At 44.2% G+C, this 12,003-nt stretch overlaps 1 protein-coding gene across 1 annotated transcript; it reads left to right on the top strand.

Moving 5' to 3' along the window:
• Positions 1-960: 960 nt before the first annotated feature.
• Positions 961-10,934, top strand: LOC118080263 (uncharacterized). Its single transcript, XM_088662507.1, is given in 6 exon segments — positions 961-1,770; positions 2,981-3,032; positions 8,679-9,499; positions 9,501-9,580; positions 9,654-10,145; positions 10,631-10,934. Coding segments are annotated over 6 exon segments (2,460 nt in total). The 3' UTR covers positions 10,836-10,934.
• The last annotated feature ends 1,069 nt before the right edge of the window (positions 10,935-12,003 follow it).

Raw genomic sequence — 12,003 nt, 5'->3', positions numbered from 1 at the left:
GTGGTATGTAAACAAACACAGCCCCGATTTCTCACTTGTGGAGGGTGAGTGAAAGATACAGATGATGGGGGCAGTTGCTCCAGCTTGAACAATAGGTTCATATTGAAATGATTCCTTTCTTCTGTTTCTGGTGATATTGGAGGAGAGGGAGGCAGCTGCAAATTTCTCCAATGCAGACCAGGCTCCATCTTCAGTTGAGCAGTGGCAGCTGCAGAAGGAAACCCAGGAGGAAGATGGTGATGGGGAGGGCAGGATTTGGGGTAAGTTAAGTCTCCCCCTACCCCGCTCCACTTTCCAAATCCGCCTACCCCTTTGCCCTTCCCCCATAACTGACTAAAGCCCCTCCTTTTATTTCTCACCCCCTTGCATATGCCTCCCCCGGCTCGCCTGGGCTGGCCAGCTGTTCCAGATGCTTCAGTTGGCATGGCCACCTACTGGTCACCACATGAACTGCAAAGCATGACAAAACCTTACATTCTTATTTATCTAGGAAGGCAAGAAAATCAGGAATTGTGCCAATGCATTCACAATAAGCGATTTTGTTTCATTACAAAATAAATCCCTGTCCCAGGTTACACAGGGACTTGTATCCTAATTGTTCCACCAGAGCATGCAAACCAACAAACGCATCAAATTTCAGCAGTATACAGTTGTTTCATTACAGTAAACTAATTCTCAAGCCATTAATATTCTTTATAGGAAAGTAAGGATCTGCTGGGCAAGGTGTCTTTCAGCAGCATATTCTAAGAGACGTAGGGGAAATAAGTAACTCTCACCATGGGAGATAACCAATTTCAGTGAATGAAATGACACCTTTAGTGGAGAGCCAACGGAAGCTTTCCTTCTCCTTTGGGGTCCCATCAAGTATTTCACCCCTTTATTTCAGCAGATGATACACAGGTAACTGAGAAAGGAGGAGAACGTTGTGCGATATTGTCAACGGGGCCTGAGCACAAAGAGATGAATGGAAACAGTATAAAGGAAACTCAGGTGGAAGAGAGACCCTATCAATGTAGCCAATGTGAAAAAAGCTTCAAACTCAAGTTAAACCTTTATCAACACCAAAAAGTTCACACAGAAAAGGCCCTGTATATATGTAAGCAGTGTGGGAAAAGTTTTAAGTGTAGCACAGCCCTTATTCGGCATGAAAGAAGTCACACGGGAGAGAAGCCCTATAAATGTGAGGTGTGTGACAAATGCTTCAGTTACAAGTCAGACGTTGCCAGACACCATGTAACCCACACTAAAGAGAAGCCTTATAAATGCTCAGAATGTGGGCGGAGCTTCAACAAAAAGGCCAACTTGAAAGCACACCAAGAAACCCACACAGGGGAGAGGCCATACGAATGCTCTGAATGTGGCAAGAGGTTCATTACTCAGGCCAACCTTAAGAGGCATCAAAGAATCCACACAAGAGAAGAGCCATATAAATGCTCGGAATGTGAACAGAGCTTCAAATTTGGCACACAGCTTACCAGACACCAGAGAACCCACACAGGAGATAAACCATACAAGTGCTCAGACTGTGGTAGGTGGTTTAATTGTAAATCAAGCCTTAATAGACACACAAGAATCCACACCAAAGAGAAGCCTTTTAAATCCTCAAAATGTGAGCAGGGTTTGCAGTTCAGCATGCAGCTCACCGCACATCAGAGAACCCATGAAATGGAGAGAACCTACAAATGCTCAAACTGCCACAAGGACTTTACTTCTCCGTTTGATTTCATTAAACATAACAGGATGCACATTGAAGAAGGACCTGAACATAACGTAACCCGCCCTGAAAAGAAACATTTTGTATGTTCCAAGTGTTCCAGCACATTTGGGTGCAGCGGAAGCCTTGGGATACATCAACTGAAGCATAAACAGGAGACATCGTAGAGCTTCTCCGGCTGCAGCAAGACCCTTTTTAAAATATCCAATTAATCAGCACAAGACAATTCCCACCAAATAGCCCACAAGTGTGGGCAAAGCTTTTATGATAGTGCACTAATTTCACGTCAGTTTAGTCGGCACAAGACAGCACGGGAGAGGCAGAGATATGTTGCAAATGCTTCTGTTTCTCCATTCTTCTACTTCAGTCTATTACTCCAATCACTGGTCACTTCTTTTTAAATGCATGTTTTATTTGGGACTTGCTTCTATAAGTATTTTAAAGTGTTTTCTGTATTCCTCAATAAATTTTGTAGGTTTTTACCCCTTTTGCATCTTTTTTTATTACCCTTGTTCCCTGTGATAATGAAACAGTTTGTTTAATACAGGCATCCCCAAACTCCGGCCCTCCAGATGTTTTGGACTACAATTCCCATCATCCCTGACCACTGGTCCCGTTAGCTAGGGATCATGGGAGTTGTAGGCCAAAACATCTGTAGGGCCGCAGTTTGGGGGTGCCTGGTTTAATACATAGCTTTCCTAATTGCACATGGTTGTGGGGCCTCTGGCTTGTAGGGCAATCTGTCTTCCCCAAGCCATTCCTTCTTATTTTCTTTTCTTTTTAATGTTCATATGTGGACAATATATAAAAACTAAATTTAAATTTAAAACAACAACAGGAAGGCTATAAATCAAAGTGCAAGAGGGGGAAGAGGGAATCTTTGACTCTCAGCTGCCTGGTTGCTGGTCTTGCCTCAGTTTCCCTCCCTGTGAACTTCATTTCCCAGCAGCCTTTGCTACACTTTCAGAAATTACCAGCAGCTGGCCCTATTTACCTGAGCATGTGCACAGCTGGGGGAGACTAAGTCTGGGATGCAGGAGGCGAGTCATAACGCAGCACGACCTGTCTAAAGCTCAAGAGAAAACATCATGGGATCCTGTAGGACAAGCTTAATGTAGATTTCCCATTTCTGCTGTTTCCTGGGAGCTGACAACCTAGTTTTTAATATTCCACCCCTGCAATGGGTGTTGTTTCGGGGCTGAATTGTAGACCTACTTTCCTTCCGACTTTCCTTGGTGTGTTAAAGGAATTATTTCCTTTCTACAGAGGAAAAGAGAAGCTGAACAAGTGAGTTGCCTGATGGTGGGGATGCAATTTGGTGAGGAAAGTGTTGTTGCAACAGGCAACAGACTTTAGTTCATACGCACTACTGTACAGTATACTGAAAAGAAAAAAGCCACGAAGGGGGTTAATGCATCTGGGAATGTGAGATAAGGAGGGAGGAGAGCTTTTCCAGTTTAGTTTCAGTTTCCTTTCTTTCTTTCTTGATCATTTTTTTTAGAAAAGGAGCTTTGGCATTCAATGTTTCCTTCACTAGATGTGTCCTTGAAGCAGGAATATCCCTTATTTTTTTAGGCAGCACTTTGGGGGGAGCTCGAGCTCAAAGTCCATGCCAGGAAGGAGGGCCATCCTTAGGAGTAGGTGTGCTTTGCTGGTGTAAAAAATGACCACATTCATGCCATCCTTTAAAAGGGTACCTCTTTAAACAGACCTGGCTTCCTCCATAGAATACTGGGAGCTGTAGATTGATAAAAGTACAGGAGACTCCCCCAATTCCCTTCACGTTTCCAGCATGGTTTAACAATCAATCCTGCTTCCCAAGGAACTCTGTGCATTGTAGCTGTGTGAGGGGAATAGCAAGAGTCTCTTCACAACCCTCAACGCTTTTACCAAACTACAGCTCCCCGTGTTCTTTGGGGGAAACCAGGACTATTTAAAGTGGTACCATAGCATTTTAAGATGGATGGTGGGAATGTGCCCAAAGAGGAACAATTCTTTACAAGCTAACATGATCCAGGACTCGCCCACACTACTTCTTGTATGTCTTCCACTTGTCTCGTGCTTTATACACTTGGGTCTGAGGAGTTTTTTGTACCACTTTTCTTGGGAAAACCCATTATTTACCGCTGAATCAGAATGAATGGGGTTTGTTGCGATTCACTGTTAAACAGCCAGGTTTTCCCAGGAAAAGCAGCAGGGTAAAAGAAAACCCTTCCACGCTGATGCCTAGAAAAGAAAGGGCAATCAGAAGTGTCTAAGAGCCCTTATTTGGAGCTGAACTTTTGATGGACTAGAGAGGCCCCTTCATCATTTACAGGGACTGCAGGCCTCAACTGGCAGGGATATGCTCTGGATGTTACTGAATTACAACTTCCATCAGCTTCAGCCAGGGATGGTGGGTGTTGTAGTCCAGCACCATCCAGAGGGCCCAAAACTTCCACCGCAGCCAGCGTTTATTTCATTCATTCATTTTAATAACTTACAAACCACTTAGTACAACAAAATATTGAAGTGGTTCACACAATGCACAATGATGGCGTCACAAACAAAAAGGAACTACAGAGCATCAAAATTCAATTAGAACCTATTAAGCAAAACATTAATACATCCTTAGTGAAATAATGCCCGTGGTCTATTACAATGCTTCTATTAAAAAAAGGCATAGTGTCCATATTTGAACCCTAAACTGTCATAGAATCATAGAGTTGGAAGAGACCACAAGGGCCATCCAGTCCAACCCCCTGCCAAGCAGGAAACACCATCAAAGCATTCCTGACAGATGGCTGTCAAGCCTCTGCTTAAAGACCTCCAAAGAAGGAGACTCCACCACACTCCTTGGCAGCAAATTCCACTGCCGAACAGCTCTTACTGTCAGGAAGTTCTTCCTAATGTTTAGGTGGAATTTTCTTTCTTGTAGTTTGAATCCATTGCTCCGTGTCCGCTTCTCTGGAGCAGCAGAAAACAACCTTTCTCCCTCCTCTATATGACATCCTTTTATATATTTGAACATGGTTATCATATCACCCCTTAACCTTCTCTTCTCCAGGCTAAACATACCCAGCTCCCTAAGCCGTTCCTCATAAGGCATCGTTTCCAGGCCTTTGACCATTTTGGTTGCCCTCTTCTGGACACGTTTCAGCTTATCAGTATCCTTCTTGAACTGTGGTGCCCAGAACTGGACACAGTACTCCAGGTGAGGTCTGACCAGAGCAGAATACAGTGGTACTATTAATTCCCTTGATCTAGATGCTATACTCCTATTGATGCAGCCCAGAATTGCATTGGCTTTTTTAGCTGCTGCATCACACTGCTGACTCATGTCAAGTTTGTGGTCTACCAAGACTCCTAGATCCTTTTCACATGTACTGCTCTCAAGCCAGGTGTCACCCATCCTGTATTTGTGCCTTTCATTTTTTTTGCCCAAGTGTAGTACTTTACATTTCTCCTTGTTAAAATTCATCTTGTTTGCTTTGGCCCAGTTGTCTAATCTGTTAAGGTCATTCTGAAGTGTGATCCTGTCCTCTGGGGTGTTAGCCACCCCTCCCAATTTGGTGTCATCTGCAAACTTGCTCAGGATGCCCTCAAGCCCATCATCCAAGTCATTGATAAAGATGTTGAACAAGACTGGGCCCAAGACAGAACCCTGTGGCACCCCACTAGTCACTACTCTCCAGGATGAGGAGGAGCCATTGATGAGCACCCTTTGGGTTCGGTCAGTAAGCCAGTTACAAATCCACTGAATGGTAGCATTGTCTAGCCCACATTTTACCAGCTTCTTTACAAGAATATCATGGGGCACCTTGTCGAAGGCCTTGCTGAAATCAAGATAGGCTACATCCACAGCGTTCCCTTCATCTACCAGGCTTGTAATTCTGTCAAAAAATGAGATCAGATTAGTCTGACATGACTTATTTTTCAGGAACCCATGCTGACTTTTAGTGATCACAGAGTTTCTTTCTAGGTGCTCACAGACTGTTTGCTTAATGATCTGCTCTAGAATCTTTCCTGGTATTGATGTCAGGCTGACTGGGCGGTAATTGTTTGGGTCCTCTCTTTTCCCCTTTTTGAAAATAGGGACATTTGCCCTCCTCCAGTCTGCTGGAACTTCGCCTGTTCTCCAGGAATTTTCAAAGATTATTGCCAGTGGTTCTGAAATCACCTCTGCCAGTTCTTTTAATACTCTTGGATGTAGTTCATCTGGCCCTGGAGATTTGAATACATCTAAACTAGCCAAGTATTCTTGTACTACCTCCTTACTTATTCTGGGCTGTGTTTCCCCTGCTGAATCATCTGCTCCATATTCTTCAGGTCGGGCGTTGTTTTCTTTCTTAGAGAAGACTGAGGCAAAGAAGGCATTGAGGAGTTCTGCCCTTTCTCTGTCCCCTGTTTGCATTTCACCATCTTCTCCTCTGAGTGACCCCACTGTTTCCTTGTTTTTCCTTTTGCTACGGACATACCCATAAAAGCCCTTTTTGTTGCTTTTAACCTCTCTAGCGAGCCTGAGTTCATTCTGTGCTTTAGCTTTTCTGACTTTGTCTCTACACGTGCTGGCTATATGTTTGAATTCCTCTCTGGAGATTTCCCCCCTTTTCCATTTTTTGTACATATCCCTTTTAAATCTTAACTCAGTCAAAAGTTCTTTAGATAGCCAGCCTGGCTTCTTTAGGCACCTTCCATGTTTCCGTCTCATTGGTATTGCCTGAAGTTGTGCTTTTAATATCTCCCTTTTAACAAACTCCCAACCAACATGAACTCCCTTCCCTTTTAGTATTACTGTCCATGGGATTTCACCCAGCGTTTCCCTAAGTTTTCTGAAGTTGGCTTTCTTAAAGTCTAGAATTTGGACCTTAGTATGCTTGGTTGCTCCTTTCCGCTGGATAATAAACTCCAGAAGAGCATGGTCACTCCCACCTAATGATCCTGCCACTTCTACCCCACTAACCAAGTCATCACTATTGGTTAGGACCAGATCTAAAATGGCTGATCCTCTTGTTGCTTCTCCCACTTTCTGGACAATGAAGTTGTCTGCAAGGCCAGTGAGGAATCTGTTCGACCTTATGCTCTTGGCTGAGTTTGACATCCAACAAATATCAGGATAGTTGAAATCCCCCATTACTACTATCTCACTTCCTTTGGAATGCTTGGCCATCTGTTCCAGGAAGGCATCATCTGTGTCCTCAGTTTGGCTTGGGGATCTATAGTAAACTCCCACAATGAGATCACTGTTGTTTTTCTCTCCCTTAATTTTGACCCAGATACTCTCAATTTGGCTTTGAAGTTTTAAATCCTGGATCTCTTCACAGGTATACGTATCCCTAACATATAAAGCTACTCCTCCTCCTTTCCTGTTTGGTCTATTTCTCTTAAATAGATTGTATCCCTCTATTACTACATTCCAGTCATGAGACTCATCCCACCAGGTTTCAGTGATGCCCATTATGTCATATTTAGTTTGCTGTACCAAGAGCTCAAGTTCATCTTGTTTATTTCCCATGCTCTGTGCATTAGTATACAGACATTGAAGACCGTTGATCATTCCCCCATGTCTCTTATTTAAGGATATTTTCGTCCCACCACTAGGTCTGCATGCTGCTTGCTCCATTTGGTCCTTGACATTTGGATGATCATCTTCAGCATTTGATAGACTCCTACCTTCAGGACCACTGTCTCCCTCCCCCACATAAGTCAGTTTAAAGCCCTCCTGATGAGGTTTTTGAGTTTTGTGGCAAAAACATTCCTCCCAACTTTTGTGAGGTGCAGTCCATCACTTGCCAGAAGTCCATCTTCAAGAAACTGCAGACCGTGATCTAGGAATCCAAACCGTTCCTGTTTGCACCATTTGCGAAGCCAGTTGTTCACTTCCCCTATTTTTCCCTCTCTCCCTGGGCCATGTCGTTCAACTGGGAGGACAGAAGAGATGACAATTTGTGCATCTAATTGCTTCAACTTCCTGCCCAGAGCCTCATAATCATTTTTGATCTTCTGTAAGCTATGGCTTGCAGTGTCATTGGTTCCCACATGCACCAAAAGGAAGGGGTATTTGTCGGTGGGTTTTATGATTCCTTGCAGCCGTTCTGTTACATCTTTGATCTTGGCCCCAGGTAGACAGCACACCTCTCGAGACATCTTGTCAGGCCCACAGATCACTGCTTCTGTACCCCTCAGTAGGGAATCCCCTATCACCACTACACGCCTCTTCATAGGCTTGGTTGGGATTCTTCCATGTGCTGTCCCTTCCAAGGTTACCTGCATATTCCCGGAGGACTGACTTTGCTGCTCGTCTTCATATTCCTCATCAACTGTGATGAGGGAGAGATCCTCAGGTGGAGTCTGTTCCTCGTCTTCCATGAGCACTTCAAAACGGTTGTGTAATTCTAAGCACTCAGAGCGATCCCTGGGCCTTCTACTTCTATGAGTCACGTTCCTCCATACATCTGGCTGCTGTGTTGGGGAACTGACCTCCTCCTCAGGGAGATCCCCTGTCTCCTCCTTGGTGCAGACAGTGTGCTCTGCTGCATCCAAGAAAAGCTCCAGCTCTTTAATTCTCTGGAGCGTAGATACACGCCCCTGAAGCTGCTGCACCTTCTCTTCCAGAAGGGCAACCTTGTTTTCTAGTAGGGCAACCAACTTGCAATTGTTGCACATGTAGCTACCCACATCCTTTGGCAAGAAAACAAACATTGCACAGTTTTGGGGTGCCCCAACTACTTTGCTGCCGTAGGAACAGATGTACACCATTGCCGGATTCTGATTCGGGATGAGAGGTCATGTTTTAAGCAGTCTCTACACTGTAAATAATTAGCACAATAAACGTCTTTGAAGACAAACTGGACTCAAGCGGAGTTACTCTAGAGTAGCCACGACGACCCTCTGACAATATCAAAAAGACAAAATATATTAGATTGAAAGTCTCAGTTTCCATCTCTCTCTGACATCCATGATCTCCTTCTCTCTTATCCAGCAGGTGTTGCACAGTGGAGACAAAACAGAAGGAAATATTCGGAAAAAACACAGGATGAGATGGTAGAGCAGAACCTCCCAAGTCAGGAAGGACCAAGGAGGGAAAAAGAAAGCCACACAGAACAGAAGACAGCCAAATCCATCGTTCCTCAAAGTGGCTTCTTCACTAACCAAGGAGACCAACCAGAAAACAGAGATTCTTTGAGAACGTCCACAGAGGAGAAAACAATTCAAAGGGCTGAGTCTGGAGAAATAAGCAGTGGGAGCAGCAACAATGGAAACAGCCCCACATGCCCTACAGAGGTGAAGCGATTTACTTGTTTGGAGTGTGGAAGGAGCTTCTGGAATCAGAAGCAGTTTGCTGCCCATCAGAGGATTCACACAGGACAGAAATCACATAAATGTGCAGACTGTGGAAAGAGCTTCTGCACAAAATGGAACCTTACAATACACAAAAGAACCCACACAGGGGAGAAGCCTTTCAAATGTACCGTGTGCAAGAAAAGCTTCACTGACAGCTCAAACCTTACTAAACATCAAAGAATTCACACACAGGTGAAGCATTTCAAATGTACAGTGTGCAGGAAATGCTTCATTGACAGCTCAAGCCTTAGGATACATAAAAGAACTCACACAGGGGAGAAGCCCTACAAATGTTCAGAGTGTGGGAAATGTTTCACACACAGCTCAAGCCTTATATCACATAAAAGAACTCACACAGGGGAGAAACCTTTCAAATGTTCAGTGTGTAATAAGTGTTTTTCTCGTAAGTCAAACCTTACTAAACATCAAAGGATTCACAAAGGGGAGAGAACCCATGAATGCTCAAGTGTGTGGTAAGTGCTTCAGTCGGAAGTCAAAGCTTACTAAACATCTAAAGCTTCATACGAGGAAGACACCTTTTAAGTTATCACTGGGTAGAAAAATCTTTACTAAGAGGTCAAGTCTTCCTAGTCAACAAATGATTTGCAAAAAAAAGTATAAATGTTCAGCTTGGGGGGGAAAGCTATACTAAGTGGTCATACCTTATCAAACATAAAAGAATAGCACATAAAGCAGATAAACCTTATAAATGCTCTGTTTGTAGAAAATGTTTCAGCAGCAGGTCAGTCCTTAATAGACATAAGAGACTCATACGCAGATGGAACAAAGGCTATGTATGTTCCAAATGCAGTCAATGTTTCCCTTCAAGGAGACTTCTTATTGCACATCAAGGAACCCACACAGCACAGAAACCTTTTCAATGCTCAGAGTGTAGGAAAGGCTTCAGTCAGGTGGCAAATCTCCTTAGACATCAAAGAACTCACACAGGAGAGAAGCCCTACAAATGCCCTGTGTGTAGAAAAAGCTTCAGTGAGAGCGCAGGTCTTTCCAGACATACAAGATCTTGCCATACAGGGGAGAAACTGTACAAGTGTGAACAATGTGGAAAGAGCTTCACCCGTAAATCAGACCTCAAGAGGCATCAAAAGCACCACACAAGGGAGACGCCCAACCAGAATTCAAATCTCAGTCAGAGTACAGGTGATGAATCGAGACCTCATGAAGGTGAGAACGCTCAGCGGATGGAAACCATGTAACTTTTTCAACTCTCCTAAGAAGGTCGCACCCACACAATACTTTTAAAGCTTCCCCCCAAGGAACCCTGGGAACTTCAGTTCCTAAGGAAGCTGGCAATTGTAAGTATATGGAGTACAATCTACTTTGCCCAGCATTCTTTGGATGAAGCCATGACAACAATTATAAATGTATGGTGCGAATGTTACCTCAGCCTCTGCGTCCATCTTTTTGGCATCACAGGAGCCACCCAGAGGCTACATCCCCCAAACCTTCCAATACACGCACATAATCCATGCTTTGAGTGCGTTCTTGGGTCTTTTAAGTGACGAGAACTCTTTGCCTCAGGTATTGTGGTCCATTTGTGGTGTGGATTCCATGTGAGATTATATATATCTTAATCCACACCAAAGAGAAGCCTTTTAAATGCTCAGAATGTGAGCAGGGCTTCCAGTTCAGCATGCAGCTTATCGCACACCAGTGGAGAAAACATACAAATGCTCAAGCTTCTTCGGCTGCAGCAAGACCCTTTTTAAATATCCAATTAATCAGCACAAGAGAATTCCCACTAAATAACCCACAAGTGTGGGGAAAGCTTTTATGATAGTGCACTCATTTCACGTCAGTTTAATCGGCACAAGACAGCAATGGAGAGGCATAGAGATGTTGCAAATACTCCTGTTTCTCCATTCTTCTACCTCAGTGTATTACTCCAATCACTGGTCACTTCTTTTTAAATGCATGTTTTATTTGGAACTTGCTTCTATAAGTATTTTAAAGTGTTTTATGTATTCCTCAATAAATTTTGTAGGTTTTTTATTCCTTTTGCTTCTCATTTTATTACTCTTGCCCCCTGTCAAGGTAGCAGTTTTAAACATACTGCTGCAGTGTTTATGAAATTATTTTGGGGGGCGGGTTTGGTACGGCTTTTCTCAGTGCACATGCCTGCAGAACCTCTGGCCTGTGGGCCAATCTGTCTTCTCCAAGCCATGGCTGCCCAACTGTTAACTAGCAGCTGGTGGGTAGGAAGAAAGTGTTTAGTTAATTCAAAGCTGGCTCATGGGAGGTAGCTCAAAATCACCAGCACAGGAATGAAACTAAGACACTGCAGCCCTAGCAATGCTCACTCTTGGTGCATGACACATGCCATGCGCCTTGGACACACCCACCACATGCTCTGCCAGTTGGCATGGAGCAACAGCATGGCAAAGGTAAATAAATGCATTGGGACCTATGTTCCTCGTTGCAGAACTCGCAAGGACCCCAAATGCACACACACCCTCCCACAGAGAGATGCCAAAGGACTGCCTATGGAAAGTTCCCTGTGAGAGACATACAGCTAAAGGGGCAGCACAGGCATAAGAGCCTTCTGGATCAGGTCAATGGCCCATCTAGTCGTGCATCCTCCTTACACAGGGGCCACCCTGATGTCCCGGGGGAAACCTTCAAGCAGGACCTCAGCCCAAGAGGATTCTGGTACAGTCAAACCTTGGTGGTTGAACGCAATCTGTTCTGGGAGCCCATACAATTTCTGAAATGTTCAGCAACCGAGGCGCAGCTTCCGAGTGGTTGCAAGAGATGCTTGCACACAAGCAGAAGTTGTGCCAGACGTTGGGGTTCTGAAAAACGTTCAAAAACCAGGACACTTACTTCCGGGTTTTCGGTGTTTGGGAGCCAAAACATACGATAATGGAGGCATTTGAGAACCAAGGTTTGACTGTATTTGAAAGCATTACTGCTTCCGACCATTGAGGCAAAGCATAGCTATCATG

Source organism: Zootoca vivipara, chromosome 2 (assembly GCF_965207765.1).
Source record: "Zootoca vivipara chromosome 2, rZooViv2.hap1.1, whole genome shotgun sequence".
Taxonomy (NCBI): Eukaryota; Metazoa; Chordata; class Lepidosauria; order Squamata; family Lacertidae; genus Zootoca; species Zootoca vivipara.
The sequence above is the reverse complement of the archived record's forward strand: the minus strand, read 5'-3'. Positions and strand labels throughout refer to the sequence as shown.